The 18,367-nt window shown below is 49.7% G+C and overlaps 1 protein-coding gene across 3 annotated transcripts in view; it reads right to left on the bottom strand.

Moving 5' to 3' along the window:
• Positions 1 to 18,367, bottom strand: part of FGF12 (fibroblast growth factor 12) — a 205,963-nt gene that overhangs the window by 72,856 nt on the left and 114,740 nt on the right. For all 3 annotated transcript variants that reach the window (XM_082767169.1, XM_082767170.1, XM_082767168.1), the window contains one exon: positions 1,665 to 1,775. In XM_082767169.1, coding sequence (XP_082623295.1) covers positions 1,665 to 1,775 — 111 coding nt within the window. The remainder of the gene's footprint in view (positions 1 to 1,664; positions 1,776 to 18,367) is intronic.

Genomic DNA, 18,367 nt, shown 5'->3' with positions numbered 1-18,367 from the left:
CCAGCACTGGGTCATTACTCACCCGCTAAAGCCCACTGAGCTCATCACGTGTCGGTGCCTGCCTGACAAGAGCACAAGGCCAGACTTCTTGGAGGAAGAAGCCCGCTCAGTCCTTCACAGAGGTGTGCGTGCAGGGGGAACATGGAGCTGGCTGCAGGTTCTCCTGCTCCAACAGGAGTTAAGAGTTGTGATTGCAATTTGTGGCCTTTTGTTTGTTAAGCACCAGCATGTGAACTGTGGGACTAAGACTGGACACAGCATGCTTCAGGCCAGGTTCCTGCTGAACGCAATCTTTTGGGTCGTTTCACGAGGGCTTTGCCAGCCCCTCACCGTTTCAGTCACTGCTTTCTCAGAGCTCCTCTGCATGTAGTCCCCGGCCCTGAGCAGGCTGCAGCCACTGTCCTCACCATGCAACCACGCATTGTCCCCACCATGGCACCCCACCAGCTCCTTGGGGCTGGGGCAAGCCCCACAGACATGGGGCTGCATCTACCTTACACCCCTGTCCCAGGGCACCTTCACAGGACAATGTCAACACCTCGCTACATGGGCTGCATCACTGCAGACAGCCCTCACCTGCAGCCCAGAGCCTGCCCTCCTGAAGGAGCAATGCCTTCAATCTACCTAGGAGCTTCCATAAAACAGAACAGCTTGATTTGTCCCCAAATTAAGTAGGTTCTTCCTTCCACAAAGTACATGAAGCTTGCCTCCATCAATTCTACCACATACATCAACTTTTCTTCATCCCTACTAACAACTGGGAAGACACCCTCCACGGTGAGCAGGCAAGATGTTCTGTATCTTCACCAGTGGCACAGAGAGCTTCAGACCAACATAGGATAAACCAAATCAAGACTTGAGTCCTAATCGGTTGATGTAATTTGTGGCACCAAAGATCTGAGTATTGGTGCCTTTAAAAGCAGCAATCTGACACCTGTAAAACGAAGAGATGCTGTAGGAAACACCTTTTTTTTTTTTTTGGTAACTTTTCAGTGAGTTTTGGTATCGAGAAAGCTATGTATTTTCCAAATGGACATTGGTTTGTGTTTATTTAAGACAATATAGCTCCTGCACATGAGCATCACATTTAAACCTATGTGGCTCTGCTGCACTTTGGTAATCTTTGATGGACAACATGAATCTAATCCCTTTGAATAGGGTTTTAGAAGAAGACCTCAATTTGGAAAGGTCATTCAATACCCTCAGCCTTAAAAGTAGCCTCAAAGCACAGAATTTGGGTGAACAGCTGGTTTTCTCTAGCCTGGAAATTCCTGATGCTTGCTGAATTTTTCAGGATAAAATAGTGAAAACAATCATCTCTTCTTCTCCTTGGAAAGAGAATTCCCCGTATCCTTTGCCCACGTGGCATGTGTATAAATATAATCTCCTTTCTCTTTTGGCAGTAGTTCAAATCATGGGTTTTATTCTCCACCCCACCCAGATGGCAGTTACAGAATCGGGGCGGGAGGGAACAAGATGGGAGAGGAAACATATGAAATTATACAGGCAAGATTTAAAGGGGAAGTATAGATAGGAAAAAATGTGCAGAAAACAGCTGGCTCCTTCCTAATTTGATCTTTTCAAAAATGAAGCTTCACAAGCAAGACCCACTAGGTGATGCATTTGATTGTAATTGGGTTGCAAAACAGGCTAATTTTTCTTACTGTAGTCGCTGTTTTCGTCCTTGGTCCCATCAATTGTACCATCTGGGTGCATCTGCAGGAAGTATTCCTGCTGGCTGAATAACCTTGTCACAATTCCTTTCAGCTGGGGTTCTGCAAAGAAAATAATAATTACTATTAGATATACCAAACATGCAGCAAGGAGCAAGAGACCCAATTTGTGTGGTCCCCATTAAACCCTGAGTAAATAAAAAAAAGTGCTTGGCAGATCAGACAGCTTTCTGTGATTCCTTTCAAGAGTGGTTGTAAAATATTCATATAGACATACAGGCAAATAAAATGGAGATCAGATGAGGAGGTAAAATGCAACGCATAGTTGGTGCAGCATAAAGTACCAGATTTATGCAACACCGCTTCACTGGAAGTTACCTGCCAAATTCAAAGTCTTTAGACACTCTATGTATTCTGGATATGCCACTCATTTGGAAGAAAATTTGCTAGCAATGTTGCAAAGAATTTGCTCGCTTCTTATCCTGCCTGTAAAGCCAGCTACCCTGGTTTCTATATTTGATCCACTATTATCTAGTCCCAGTCTTATGCCGATGAAGATCTATTTAAACTGCTGGTATTACAGTGGTGTAAAACCAAAGCAACTGAGCGCTGAATCAGGCTATGCGAGTCCAACTGTGTGGGATTCGGGGAGCAAAATTCCTAAAAGGAACAGATGCAAGACACCTCCAAAAACGACCTCTGAAGCATTTACGGGCACCTGAAAACGCCTCTGTTTTAAATCCCGTATGTTCTTCCCTTCCAAAACATGTGCCATACACTCTGGTGGGTGAGAATCACTCCTTGTCTTCAGCAGGGTCCTTTCCCAGCCCCATATACCAGCAGGCAGCCATTGGGTAGGAGCTCCCCTACCACCCCAGCAATATTTTACAGCCATGCTGAGGAAGAAAAGGGAAACACGAGGGAAAAGCAGAAACAATTTGGCTATGAGATAACTTCACCTGACAGAGCTCTGCAGTCTCCCTGCCGTCCCACTGATCAACACACAAATTAAGTGGCCAAAAATTCGGGATAAATTCAATTTTACCATGTGAGGCTTATAATTTGTCAAAGACATTGCTTCCATGAGGCAAACTAGCCAGCTACATGCAGAGGGGCAGGCACACTGGCTGGATGACAGAGATTCTCCTCCTGTGATGGGAGTTTGCTGCTCTGTGACCACCCACCACAAGTAAATGGGAGCTCCTTACTGCTGGCTCAACAGAGGGGGAAAAAAATATCTAGTGTAGCTTACCAAAAGTCAGGCTCCCATCCTTCCTGCCTCTCGTGAGGCTGTTCAATAACCCATGGTCATTATGCAACCCTGCTCATGCTGTGAGCTAAGTGCTCCCATTAGGAGCCCCCATCTCGAGAGCTTTTGCACCAAGCTGTCCCACCTCCGTGCGAGGATGGAGCCCCCATCCCGCACCTCTCCACTGCCCATATTCCCCACCACAGGCAGGGACAGCAGATGTGGATGGGCCAAAGGTGCAAAGGGTTTCAACTCCAGCGACCACTCCACCACGAGGAGAATCAGGTGCTATTTCCCATCTGCAGAAGCATACGCTTGCCGCCAAATAAATCAGTGTCAGCTGGTTTCTCTGCTGGCTTAAACAAGTGATTTCATCGCAGCCCAACTGTTGTAGGCTGCAGACAGGGTTTTTCCCAGAAAAAATCCCAGCTCCAGGACAATAAGTACACAGTGGCCATCTACTAAGAGATGATGTCAATCGTGCCAAGATACGCCAAATCTGCTTTGCTTTGTTCTTTCCAAAATGAAAGATCTGTTTTGTTAGATGTAGGAACTTGATTTAAACGTTTTTCTTACAAAGATGTCAAAGTGGAAGGAAATGCAAAGCTGCATCCTCAGGCACAGCCAACTGCACTGCCCTCCTCAAGCCTGGCCTCTTCCCCCTTTATCTAATCCCACAATAGTAAGGGTGCTAACAGGCATTCTCTGGTATGAGACCTGTGTTTAAGTCCCCGAATGAGTCTCAGCCTCATTTTTACCTGCTGGTTAAATTTTAATGTGCAAGTACTTTGCACAAAATGGAAGAGCTCCCAGCAGGATGGATTTAAAGACACTCCTGCAGCCTGAAGCTCTGTGTACTGGGGAAGGGGAAAGACCTCGTCTTGAAGCCCCTCAAGGATAAGAGCAGAGATAAAAACCAGGCCTGACCCTTCCTCCTTTGTAGGGAAGACAATTTAGATACAGGACAGAAGGCCTCTTTCTTTCAGGGCCCAAGCTGTACTTTGATCATGCAAATCATTTTGGAAGAAGTTAAAAACCTCTCTCACTGACACTAAGTAGCCTACTGAGTAAAATACAAAGCAGATCTCATCATTAGTAGCTTCCTATCATCTTGGAGCTTATCAAAACAGCACCCGAGGTCCCGTAGGGCCCCCCTGCATCCGTGCTGTAGATGAAAGCAGCACCATACCAGAAGGCTGAGTGTCACCACAGGAAGACATGGGGTGAAGCCCCAGCATCCCTCTTTCATCACGGATCTGACAAACACTCAGCCAAGGTCTGACTCAAGCTTCAACAACCACCTTCTTCATAATCCTGGGCTTTTCTCAGTCAATGCCTGCCAAGGGATGGGTTGGAAGAGAAATATGATCTCACATGCACTTTTTTTCCTGCCCTGGTTTTGCTGAAGTTTGAGGCTCACTCCCAAGCTCACCGTAAGCTCAAGGGGAGTGGAAGGGAGCTCTATGCCATGTACAAAACCACCACGCTCCTCCTGTCCCTACTGCGGTCTGACAGCAGCAGTGTTCCCATCTCCGAGCTGCACAGAGCCTTCTCTGCAGGAGCATCCCTGTTCCTGAAGCCCTACAGCACCAGCAATCAAAAGCCTTTTCCAGACACCAACTGGTCAGAAAGCACTTGTCAGACACACAGGTCTCAGCTCCTCTGGTGTTTGCGTTTCCTTAGGTCTCTTTCTACAGGTGAGGAGAAGCACTGCCAAGCAGCTGCACCTTTGGGTTCCCTCCTGAACAGATAAAAGCAGCACAGAGCTGTGCGCAGCCAGCACCAAGCTCTCTCCTCTAGGCAGAGCACAGCCCAGGAGGGCGAAGGAGCTGTCTGGGCGATGAGGGATTCATCTCGCCTAGCACAGGCTGCTCCACAACACAGGCTCAACACCTGAAGAGGAATCCCTTTGCATCCCAAACCCACGGGGACACAGGAGCAGCTGTGCTGGTGGCAGCTCAGGGGCTGCTTTACCCCTGGGCATCTCCTGCCTGATGTCTGGGCATGAAGTGGGGCACTGGGACTTGTCACTTGTGCATGAAGCAGTGTGCCTGGGAGGTCTACAGACAAAATTTTAGGTGAAGCTTGCGTTCAACAAGGAACAAGGATGCACCCATCTTCCTCCCAAAGCTCACTGCAGTTATTACTCGCAGAGGGGTGCGTAATCACAAGGGAGGGTTTTTCCTGCTAGCCCTGAGGCAAAATTCAGCAGGTGGCTTTTAGGAGTGTCTCTATGTTGTCATATATTTTAGCATCACTTCTTTCCAGCGGCAAAGAATGACAATTTTATCAGTCTTCCAGCATTGCTACACCTCATGCTACAGCAATAGAGGTTTCTACGCTACCTTTTCTTTTTTTTTTTTTTATACCACAAACAGCAGGTCTCCTGGTCACTTCAGGATGGTGGCACAGCCTGGTAAGTCACAGCAGAAGGCAGAAAGACAATAAAATAGGCTGAGAGCTTTCCACCTTTAGCAACAAAAGCCATAAGAGAGCAGTCCTTCAATAAACACTGCGGGAGAAGACAACCCTGAGACTGTCTGAAATCCCCCTGGTGATATTGCCCCAGGCTGTAATAAATAGGAAACAGAAACAAACCATAAAAAGGAGGAAAAAAAAAATGCAGCACAGCCAAGCACGAACCTCTCCTTGACCACTTCCATTCTATAACCCACTGAATTCACCAGGAATTAAACTCTAATCTATTCTTTAACCTCATCGTCATGTAGCAATGGGAACTCAGATCTTGCTTTTAAAGGAGCAATATGGCATAACACACTTGAGCTAAACCCATTCCTCCCACTCAGGCTCCTCCGTACATTCGTCTGTTCTGCTGTAGCTTTCCCTACAGAAATGGAACTAAACTAACATGGACAAGACTTCAGCTGCAACTTAGTGGCTCCCCGATGACGCAGCCAAGTATTTCAGAATGGGTTTAAGGAAAAAGTTATGACTGCCTTGATCTCAAAGCACAGACTGAGCACAAGAGACTTCCATGCAGCACATACTCCCAGCGCAGCCCCACGCTATTAGGATCCCCAGGGGATAGATAAAGGAATGTTTTTGTCCTTATTTTATAAGACATACCATTAAGCTTTAGAACACTCACATTAAAGACCCTGTTCTGGCCATTCATACACAGCCCTTCAGGGCTGGGGCATAACAGAGAAAACACAGCAGATCCACTCTGTACACCAAGGCAGCGCACTCGGATCCCCCAAATGTGGCACTCCCTGAGGGCACAGGGGGAGATTTCCCCCCAGAAACATCCCCAGGGGGCGGAGCAGACCAAGGAGAGTACCAGAGAGCAAGAGCTAAGCCATGGCTCTGTTCCTGATCTGCGGCATCTGTCAGGCTGGGTAAAGACACAGCCCTCAGCTGCCAGTCCTTCTTAAACCAGCCCCCCACTAACCAACTCACTGCACCTCCCCTAACCAGCATCTTTCTTGTTCCTATTTCCCCAGGCCAAGCTCCCCAGCCCTGCATGCCTTGCTTTTAACTTCCTGGCCCGTTTGATACAGCTGAGGGCAACTAAGTCATGATCTGATTGCTAATCTCCTTGTCACTACTTAGACGGTAATGCGAGGCTGGCGTTATGCAGTTCAGCTGTCCTGCTGCTGGGGCTTAAAGCCATCTCCATCCAGCACGGGCTGCTGTGCTTCCTGCCACTGAATTGTATGGCAACTCGCATCCCCTGGGGCTTCCCAAGGGATAGGAGGAGCACAGGGTGCTCACACCAATCTTGTTTGCTCTCCAGGCATGTGCCTTGCAAAAGGCCAGGGGATTGAAATCAGCTATCCAAGTCACATCCCTCACCCCCAAATGCAGGCGCTGCCGAAGGTATTTGCTGAGTCCCCTAGGAAAGAGGGTACAAGCTCTGCAGAGTCACTGGGAGAAAAGCTTTTTATCAAAACCATCACCTTCTTTTTAATGACCTCTTCTTTAATTTCTGCTATGTAAGGTGAACACAGAGCTCGCCCCCGTAACTGCAAAACGGAAAACACACAAACAAGATAGATCTCCCCTATCATGTGCTGCAGGGGGGTTCAATCCAATGTAGTCCCTGAGCTTGGAAAGACCAAGGAATAGGGCACGGCTTTGATTTCCAGCCCAGACTCCGTTGTGGGAGGCAGCCTGCCACGGCTATGTTTCTTGCAGTTCCCAGAACCCCTCTCACTGCTGCTGTGCATATCCGAGGCTTTGGGCTAGGAAACCTGGCAGGACTCAGCAAGACCCCGTTCACAGGAGCCACCTTAATCTCAGCTCGGAGTTAATGGCAGGAATCTTCGAGGGGTTTAATAACCTCTTGAGAAGATGAAGGGCTTAGTGACCTCTCAGGGATTGGAGCCACTGGCTCCGAGGACTCCTGCAATTTGCAGCGATGCCCTGGTTGGCAGGCAGGCCTCTGCTGGAGGCTGCTGGTGCAGAACTGCTTTTAAATTCACCCCACAAGTGCCAGAAGTCCTCTGTGCTGGTATGGCTTACACTCTGAACCTCTGGGGTTACTGTTCTCCACACAACCGGCTGTCACTGCCCTCTAGCTCACACCAAGCAGCCATTTGACAGCCAGCAACCTACAATGACACACAAGGAAGGCACCTACTGAGTAACTCCGAGACTCACCGATTTGTTTGCTCTCTTTCTGCAGCAGGACAGGCTCCGACTCAACGCCCCGCTTGCTCCCAGCACAGCAAGGCTGGCTGAGGCTCCAGCAGCAGGCTCCCAAAGCTGGCCAGCACCCGCTGCCCAGCAGAGGACATCGCTCTGCCGAAGGAGAGCTCCTCCTGTGCCCACCTGAGCCCCGGCTGGGCATCCCGCTGACTGTCCTGTGCCTGTGCAACAGTTTTGCTGAGGATGGGACTGTAAACGGGGGACCTGGGATGCATTTCAGGAGTGTATTTCACCTAAGTGTATTTTAAACATTTGTTTATTGCAATTAAGCATTTTAGGCTGGAATTTACACATTCCATTATTCTCATTTTCCTCCGTTCAGGCTGCGGCTGTCGTAACGGGAGGCTGATTTATGACTCACTGCCTGCGCTCAAACCCGCACCGAAACCAGCATTGGGGTCGGGATGCAAACTGCTTCTAATTTCCTTAGATTAACTCCGCATTTCAAGTGCCACCACGGGAACTGCAGCTTCCCTCCCCTGAAAAGGACGGCGTCCAGAATACCGAATAAGCCAAATGCTGCAAACACACGCTGACAGGGAAGGGCACCGAAATCCCCCTTCAGAAGCACGGTGTTAATGAAGGCTCGTACTAACTCGGCACGAAAACGCATCAGCGAGCTCCACGCAGATTACTATGGTGACAGGCATCGGCACAGAACTCAGGGAGAAAAAGGAGATGAAAAGCTGCAGGAGAAAAACGTGGGTTTTTTTTTTTTTTTTTCCCACCCAGGAGCTGCTGGGTTCTCTGGGGTGCTGGGAGCTAGGATGAAGTAAGTGGTTTTCTCCAATTAAACGCATCGCTGTCGGCAGAAGTTTAATGGCTCGGCTCGCTACGATGATTCACTGAACCCACCCAAACTGGGAAGCTGAGGGATAAGTGCTGGCAGCTGTGCCCGGAGCCGCTGCCCTTGCAGAGCAGGGGTGCCTCGCGACACGAGCTGCGACCACGGTGGAGCAGGAGCGTTTAGCAGGTGCTGCGCACCGGTGTCTGGGCCTGCACCTGCAGCAAGCCGTGCACCAGGCAGGTCGGAGCCTCCTGAGCCATACGTGGGGCTCCTGGAGGACACTCCAGCTGTGTCACTCAGGTGCAGACGTAGGAAACCCTTTCTCTGCAAAGAGGGCACGATGCTGCAAAGCGCTGAGCGTTTTTGGCTCCCATGGGAGTCACCGAGAATGAAAAAGCAGCAGGAGGAGGCAAGAAGGGTGCTTCCCAGCCCTATAAAATGTTCACCCATAGCAAAACATCACAGCAAAATTGTTCTGAGCAGAGGAATGAACTTGACCACCAGCAGGTCCTGAAGGGACTGGGCAGTGCAGCCCCTACCACCTTGAGCTCCAGGCTGGCAGGGGAAAAAGTACATGTGTAGTGCAGAACAAGGGGGCTGCCCCAGCACCGGGAGGCTCCACAGCAAAGCAAGGCATCCAGCCTCGCCATGCAGAGCTGCCCCAAACCTCTTTGGTTTAGATACAGCCACTTGGCTTAACACAGGGCACCTCACCCAGCCCACAAGGAGAATGGAGAGGTGTAACCAGGGACTGACTGATGCTAAGACATTTATTCCCGTGGACGGTGATGCTGGGGGCACCAGACAGCTGATCCTTTCCTGGTGACGCAGAACGAAGGCCGTGTCTAGCTCCAGTCCACTGTGATTACAGGGTTAGAGCCACCCTCCAATTACAGGGAATTTGTTTTGAGAAGAAAATGACTCGGGGACAATAGGGCTGCATGGCACGTGTGTATTTACTCATCTGAAGTGTAAATCTCCACCCAGGGCTAATAACTACGGAGAGCCAACTGGTGTTTCCAGGATGCATGACATAAAATAACAGGCTGTGCTGGCAGGGATGGCCTCTGCAGCTGAAGGACAAGCTTCCGAAAATGACATTTCCCTACCTCAGAAGGATGATGGGCTCGCGTTGATGACAGCACCCATCAAAGCAATCACCTCTTGTCACTGTCAGTGAGTCACTAGAGCAGAATGGCACCTTGTAAGCAAAAAGAGCATCCAGGGAAGTGATTTCCTTTCCTGTGCTGATGTCTGCAATGAGGAATAGTAATTAGCCCTCTGGCACTGAGCACAGCTGCCTGCCCACACCCCTCTACCAAGGAGCAGACACGTACAAAGCCCTGCACGACGCCTGCTAGCTGCTACAGATCCTCAAGCCTCGAGGGAAGGCTACTGCTCCCTCATAGAGGAGGTGGAAAGGCTGTGTTTGCACCACACTGGTGTGCACGCAAGCCCTCCCATATCCCGGGAATCAGCTTTACAGGGATATTAACACAAGCACGAGGCAATGGGCAGAGAAAAGGAGTCACAGAAAGCACTGGAAACGAGGGGTGCAGCCACGGGGATGCTGCTGCACACCTCTCCCAGCCCACCTCTTCCTAGGAGCCCGAGGGCACCAGATGGAGGTGGCATCCACCCTGCCGCTCACTCACACCCTGGGTCCTGACCCCGTGTGACAGCCACCTCAGGTCCAGGGCTCAAGGAAAAAGAGGTCCCAAGTCTTGGATCAGTTCTCCTAGAAGGCAAATGCCAAACTAGTGTACAGGACACACAAGCTACCCCTCTGAGCAGTCCCAGCCCACAAGCTAGGGATGGCACAGCCACCCCAGCACTAAAGGCCCGAAAAACGTCCCCAAAGGCCACCGCAGCTGAAAGCAATGCGATGCCGAGAGAAAAAGGGCTGATGGCCTCGCTGCCACCAGTTATTTTGGCACAGATTTGCTGACTGCCTCTGGGTGAAATTATTCAGCTGAATATTTTAATTGTTCAAAAACTTTGAGTAAGAGCAGCTGAAGCTATACACAAACTCCATCTCATTAATGGGGAAAGAAAGATCTGAAAAGGGGAAACGTTTTGATTTTTTTTTCTTTTGAGACAATGTTTTCTTTGGAAATGCGATGAAAAAAAAAAGATTTTAAGAGTTGGAGATGAAAGCCAAAGTTTCATTTTAAGAAGAATGAAATATTGCATTGGATCTGAATCCCCTCCTCCCCACAAACATCTTATATTTGACTACAGAGCTAAAAAATCAATTCTTCATACAGCTGTGCTCCTGGGTTTGTTCTCCTCTCCCCCAGGACATGGTTTGTGTTGCTGTTGATCCAGTGCATTTCAACAGCAGTCAAACTTTCAAAACCTTTCCCTTTAAAGTGCAATCTGCTCCTATATTGACTCCAGCTCTGATGAGGAGAAAGCCAATGCCTGATAGGAACCGAAAGCATGAAGAGATGTAGGGCTGTTCCAGGAGTTAGGCAGGGTGAGCTTTCTTAGGTAAAGAATTAAAAAAAAAAAAATAATAGAATTTTAATGGACCAGAAGTTGTAGCTAAAGCTCCTAAGCTGTCATTTTCCAGCACAGCTGATGCCTTGGCCACTAAAGGCTAAGGCAAGCTCTTAAGTATGGACAGCAGAGCACAAGAGATATTATTTATTTGGAGGAAAACCCTGCAATTACTCCTGACATATTGTGTAATTAGCCAAAATTACAGCATATTCACCCAGAGTGAAACAGGATAGCATAAACATTACGTGTGAGCCCACAGCCAGCGAGTGCATTTCACTGGGGCACAGATGTGACCCCAGGAAGCAGCAGCCACGCCTGAGCTTCTCCCTAAGGCAGCTTCTCCCCAGCCTGCGTCTGCTGGTGCTGGCTCCTGAGCAGCTCACACCAAGAAACAGCAGGAGCAAAATCCATGCTCCTGTGCTGAAATGAGATTTAGCAAACAGGCATCACCCCAGCTATGTTGTCCCCAAAGTGTGGAGGCTCAGACGGTGATGCCCGAGATGCTGCTGTCTGCACACTGCTGGGCTTTGCTGCCTGGAGCTGAAGGAGGGAGGAAAAGAAGAGCAGCTCTGCCTGCTCCATGCTTGCAGCGCCTCTTACCCTACAAATGGGGATGGAGGGGGAAAGGGGCTCCTACAGGGCCATGTGTGACTCTGTGAGACCTCGTCCTAAGGTCACAAATCCTGGGCAATTCTGTGGCAGCGCTTTGCTGCTTATGTTGGAAAGGCTGTGTTTTGGCGTGTTTACGCCAATGTGCAACGCAAAACTTCTTCGCTGTGAATTTGTCAGACTTCTTCCTGGTTTCCTACAAAGATTTACATTGGTATCAGGAAATGTTTCTACCAATGCTACCAGGGTAGGACCTAAAATCTGCTCCATGGGTTAAAAAACAGGATAAAGAAACACCTGCCTGGGGGATACATGCCTGGTATCAGTGCAGGGCTACAGCTGGACAAGCCAAACTTGGGGTCCCTTTGTCTGGTGACATTATCACACCTCTGTGCCCCAAGTTTGTCAGAGGGCTCCACGGCACAGTCCCCTGCTCCCCTCACCACGAAGTGCCCCCCACGAGGCCCCCATCGCTAACAGCCCTAGCCCGAGCTGAGCAGAAGCCATCCCTGCTGTTCGCGCCTGCCACGGCGCCGTGATCTGTGCTATTCTCAGCTGCCAAAGCTCTCCGCTTCCTCCAGCCACCCGACAGGCCTGAAATACCGCAGAAATGCCGAGAAGCCCCTCATGCAACCAAAACACACTATGGAAACGCCCACGTCGCTCCTCCACTCAGCTCCACAAGCGCAAGAAAGTAAATTCATTAAAAGAGAAAATGGACAGAACGCGCTCCGAGCAAGGGCTGAGCAGAAAGAAATCCCTCGATGAGCCCTGGGTGGTCCCTGGGTGGCAGCTCAGGGTCCCGAAGTCACGGTGCAGGCACACAGTACCAGCAGTCTTTAACATCTCCTGTCGATGCACAGTTCCTCCCGCGCTGCCTCAGCATTTCTCCAAAGGGATGAGAGGCGTTAGACTTCTTTATTTAACAGGTAATGAGCCTGGCATGTAGAAAAATCAAAGCTAGAACCAGTCGGGCTGTGTTTTGAGATTTTTATTTTTTTTTTTTTGCTCCACCGCACTAATGCAGATTAAGCCTTCCTGTAGCAGTTTGCAAGCGGTTTTTTTTGACCCAAAATTATGATGTTACTAAATTTCGGCAAATATTACACAACACCAAAATGTGCATACAGAAAATGTGCTGCTTGCGACAGTCTGGCTTGAAACAAGATTACACTTCAAAGAGCAAGATAATGCTAAAACCAGGCAAAGCCTGCCGTGCAATGCCAAGTCCTCTTTCCTTCCTTCTGCTTTGTGAAAGTACGCTTTGTTTACCTGCACAAAAATTTAATTTACCTACCAAAACTGCTTGTGGTTTTGGAAAGCTACCACCCACTTCTCTCCATCTAAAGCTCTGTTTTACATAGGGAGCTGCTGAGTGGTGCTCTGAGGTTTGTGCCTTGCTGCAGACACCTCGCTCCCCATGTTGGGCAGTCCCAAGGGTCCCAGCGAGACTGCCAAGTTCACCGCCCGCCCCGCTGCTGGCTCAGGAGAGAGCTGTAAGCACGGAGCTCGCTCCCTGGGGATGCACGTGCTGAGGATGACACAATACACACAAAGCAAAAAAAGAAATCCTGCGTGTCCAACAGGTCTCTGGCTGCAGCTCCTGCTTCTCCGGCTGCCCAGGAGCCTCTCGCCACATGGGAACTTGGATCGAGCATCCCAAACTTCGGCTGGGGGTTCCTCATCGCTCAGGAGCTGCCAGCAGGCTCTAGTTGTAAAACCTAGGATTTATTTCACAGGAAGCAGAGATGTATTTTTGTCAAAATGAAGAAATAAAACTAACAGATGAAATGTTTAAGGAAGCGGAGAAGGCGCAGAAGGAAATGAAATAAAAGCCAAAATAAATGTTTATGAGTTGTAAATGATGATGCTGCGTGTCAGCCGGCAGGCAGATCCTGTCCTGAAGAGCAGACAACCAAGCTACGAGAAGCCAGCAGAGCACCAGCAGCTGTACAGCGAGCTCTGCCAGCCCTTTTAGCCACTGTCACGGGAAATCCCCACTGGAGCATGATGTTGGTCCCCGGAGGACGCATGCACGAGCGGCTGGAGATCGATAACTGAGAAGCGAGGTGCCTGCAGCCAGCAATTCAGACCCAGAGCTGGGTACAGGAGCCGTGCCAGGGAAAGGAGCAGCCCAGGGCAGGTTGGACGGTCCCATGTGTGCGACTCTTGCATCTCCTGTAGGGTCTCAGGTCCGCGGGGATCCAACACTGCTGTGCCTTCGTGCTAATTTCTCCCTGTTTCTCAATTTTCCAGAAGACGTGGACTGGCTTTTGGCAGCCTGGCTTCGCTTGCAGCAGTCCCATACAACTTGACCTTTTGCAAACTGTTTTGCTTTGGGGAATGAAGAGAATGTATTCATTTGGCAGGTCTGGCGAGATGGGTGGCAACTGCTAAGAAACTATCTGTGCAGCCAGCAAGGGGAGGAGAAAGCAAACTGCGCTGTTCTAGGTAAATATCAATTAAGTGAGCACGTTCGATTAACCCCAAGGCTTGGCTCTTTTCTTCCCTCCTTTCCATCAAAAATGCTTAAATATTTCAAGTTTTCTTTTCCCAAGAAAGGAACATTTTTAAAAAATATATCTTTTTCCTGACCACAATCAGCTTTCAGCTGGGAAAGAGGAGCAAGTAACAGAATTATGTTGCCTCTCAGTGGATGCTCTGCCCATTCACAGCAGGTAGCTGGTCACTGGTCACACATCCTCTAAACAGAGCATGCTGCAGGAGGGGAAGGAGTGCCCCAGGATGGTGCTGTGGCACAGGGAAGCAGCTCTGTGCTGCACCCACCATGGTGGCTGTATTGAGCCCGGGGTCTTCATCCTCACACCCAGCCCCTGGATGCATCCAGCCATCTCACATCTCCCCTTTTCTGAGGTCTACCAAAGGAGCCAAGCTCTCCCAACATAAACACTGCTGCCTGCTCTGAAGGCAGCATCACCTGGACAAAATCCCCCCCTTTTTTCCCCTGTACAGCTGCAGGCACAAAAGAGGCATATGCAGCTGGGAAGGGAGCTGCAATTCCTGCCTGCCACCCTGACCCCAGCCAGGGGCTGCGGCACAGCTCCACATCCTCCAAGCTCTGAGTGGTCCCAGGAGCAGCACGAGCCCTAAGGCATTTCCTTGCAGGGCCACCAAGCCACGCCAAACCCCAGCTCCTATCAAACCACAAATCCCCCTTTAAAAATAATTTATTCCTGGAGTCCCTGCTAGTGTTGTTTGCTGGGCACGGGGCACAAAGCAGCTTTTAACCCAGATGCAGAGTAAAACCAGCCTCCAGAAAGGCCCAGCTATTCCAGGATTCTGCTGTGTGCCAGAACAGAGTAGAAGTTAAACAATGGATGCAGCAGTTTGCCTCACGCTCACGGATAACGTATGAATGCAAAGAATTCCACGTAAGCTAGGCAAGAGAGACAAATCCCGTATTAAACTGGAGAGGAGAGAACAAAGATAGCTTCCCGACGGACTGCAACGCGTGCAGCCCAGGTACAGAGCAAGCATTTTGATGCAGGGTTCCTCACAAGACACTTCCAAGTCTAAGGTACAATGATAACGCAGCCACGGCAGTGATGCTGACCTGGAGCTGGAGGAAATGCAAACGTGCAGCCCTTCTGCTGGCAGAACACGGAGATGTGCGTGCGTTTAAGGGGCTGCCTTCCCTGAACTGCTCTCTTCTTGGTCACCTTCTCCTGCCAAGCCATGCAGCTTGCAAATATGAAAGGGATGTCAACCCCTCACGTGTTCTGTTTGTTAAAACCCTTTCTTTGATTTTAATAATAACAAATCACAGCTTGGCTTCGACTGTGCAGTAGAGAAGTCCCAGCAATGATATGCACCTGGCTGGTCGGAGGGACGGGTCTAACAGCACAAGTGCCAGAGGGGCCGAACAAATGCCTACCTGGCCACCGTGCGATCTGCCAGCTCCTGGTGTGCACGTTTTGGGAGAGGAAAGAAGGAAAGCAGATAAGCCCAAGTGGGTTTGCACTTGCTCCTCACCACAGTGAGGCTCATTATCACGTTTGTCTCTCACAGGAGTGAGATTCCTGCAGCCTGCTCAGCTCCCGGGGCAGCTCTGCGCTCCACACTGCCCGAGTCAAGCTGTTGAATTTTGTTTTAATAGATCTCTTATCTGTTAAAATATGCAGTATCTGGTCTGCCGAAATTATTCTAAGTTCATGCTGAATTCAGCAAAGCAAGGAAGGAAGGAAGGAAGGAAGAAAATCTTGTCTTCATTTTATATTTTTGGAACTCAAGCTTTCATTTTTTTTAATTTCATAACAGCATTTTGTTTAAAAGTATACCTGAAAATTAAAGAAAAATGCACATATACAATTCTCCAAATGGAATTGAGCCTTTTTTCTCCCCCAAAACCAGATAGATCTGTCAATGATAAAAGGATTTATATGGATCTTTTGTTCTGTGGGGAGCAAAAATAATGGCTCGTGGACCTCTTTTCCCCCTGACTTTTCCATTTGGCTGGCAACGGAGGAATCATTCATTCACACTGCTCTAATGGGGAACCTCCCCTGCTGGCAACTCATTCTCACCGCTCCCACAAGCACAGCTACCCCTGAGGCCGTTGGGGCGAAAAGATACCCATCCCTCCAGCAGCTTGGACAGCCTCCACAGATTGCCTTGGCATCGGCAGCGCCCAGCCCAGAGGTAGCTGAGTGCCACGCTGCCCTGCAGCCTGTGCTGCGAGGCGGGCTGGAAGCTCAGCTCTCCGTGCTCAGGATAACCCCGCAGCCTCCTCTTCCTCCCCCATGTCAGAGCTGCAGAGCCCGGGGGTGCTCCCCGACCTCCCTGCTGCACCTGAGTGCAGACGCACGCCGTGACAGTCCCCACGTTTGGGAGTCACGAATGTGAGCGATGCCACCCCCGGGGTTTGATCGGAGAAAATTAAGCCTATTTGCCGAGCTGTCACGACCGGGAGGGAGCCTTTTTTCCCCACTCCTGATTATTTTGGCACTCATTAGCACCATGGGGCACAGGAGGACCTTGCTGGTGAGAGGCTGCCCCAAGCAAGGAGGACGCGTGTCCCACAGCCTGTGCCCCTTCCCCAACACAGGCTGGCGTTTGGCCGGCCACTTGCTGTACACACACTCGTCCAGCTAGTGTGGTGAGGGCTCTGCAAGCAAGGCGATGCCGGCATTTCCAGCCATTTCTATTGCCCCCAGCTCCTCGGATGCAGGACAGCAGAGGCAGACAATGCCAAATTCTGCAGAGCACCAGGCAGAAGAAGGTGCTGGGCCACCCTCGGCTGGGTGCACACCCAGACACACTGTGTAGGGCAGCACTGGGATCCTGAACCATCCCGCGGGCAGCAGCTACCTGCTGAGTTAATTCGGACACCAGATGGGCCAAATTCCACAGGTTTGCCAGCTATGGCAGCTCTTCTGAGATGCATGGCTACAAACGCAGGCAAGGACTAGGACAAATTTGATGGAGAACTAAAAAAGTGCTTTTGCCACAAGCTTCAATCATCATTTCCACCCTACCTGAAATCAGAAAGGGCTTCAGGATTTAACTCGAGGAATTTAACAGCTTACAGAGATGACAGACTTCTCAAATGTTTTAAATGAATCTCTGAATGAACAAGGTCCTTCTGTGTCCTTCAGCTAAAGTTGCTCATATTTTACTTATACTGCTGCAAAAATATCTACATATATATACTTTAAATTCCAAATCGCCATGTATTATTCAAACTGAGAAATACCGCAAAGGGAAAACATGGTTTAAGTTACTGCTTTTTTTTTCCTAACGTGTGAACCATTTCCTTCAGTTTGGAAGAAACCTTTAGATCTCCTTAAGGAAAAGCATCCTTCTCCTCAAGGAACACAAAATATATATCAAGCAGAAAAAAAAAAAAAGAAGGAACAAAAAAACAGGTTGTTGTTGCTGTTCTTCTTCTTCCTGGGGGAAAAAACCTGTTTGACTCTAAGCTCTGCATTCTGAGCTGGAAACCCTCCTACAGAAACGATGCCCGAAGAGACAGAGACGATGCTCTGCAATGCCTGCTGCTGCCTGACCCAAAGGTGACTGAATTCAGACATCACCTCCCCGAGGAAGGGCAGCCCTTCACCGGGCTCTGCCCGGACAGACCTGCCGCCACCCATCACAGACGCTGTGCCCGCTGCCCCAGCCTGCTTCCCTCCCCTGCAAGGCTCCCAAACTCCTCAATGAACTGCTCTGCAGCCAGGCTGTGCTGAGAGGACAAGTCCAGCCCAGCTCCCTGGGGTGCCCTCAGAAGATGAGCCATGAAGCAACAGCCTCAGCTTTTGTCAGCAGGCTGCACCCACCAGCCCAGGGCTTCCAGCAGCAGAACTACAAATGAGCCGAGGAGGAAGCACGTCCGGATGCTTTAATTCAGCCCTAAAGAGGATGCAACTACTTTGTTCAACCATTTGTTGGCTGAGAAGCCGCACAGGGCTCCTTTGTGTTGTCTTCTGCATTCAGCTCTTGGATCTATCACTCTCTGATTAAGAGAATCTCTCCATCTCTTGAGCCTGCACCAAAAAGCCATGCCATACACTGATTTCCTTTGAACCTCTATCAAGTTACCACAGTCAAAACAAAATATATTCTTTAATCTTTTCTGGATGTACTTTATACATATAATTGTGCCGGTGGTCTTCAACACACACATATTTTGCTTGACACCTGCACCGCTGCTGCCAGCAGCCCGTGTTAATTCCCAATGATGGAATTAAGCCTAGGTGTCCAAATTTCCAGCCGCGTCCATCAGACTCAGTGTCCTTGTTTGGCCTGGCACCTTTGAGCCAAACACATAAAAGAGAGGAAGAACATAAGAAAGAGAGAGGGAGACCATGCGCAAGAGAGCTGCCTTTGCCCATCAAAAAGGCAGACGATCCATGT

The sequence above is a fragment of the Aythya marila genome (genome assembly GCF_965140915.1).
Source record: "Aythya marila genome assembly, chromosome: 9".
NCBI classification, from domain to species: domain Eukaryota; kingdom Metazoa; phylum Chordata; class Aves; order Anseriformes; family Anatidae; genus Aythya; species Aythya marila.
The sequence above is the reverse complement of the archived record's forward strand: the minus strand, read 5'-3'. Positions and strand labels throughout refer to the sequence as shown.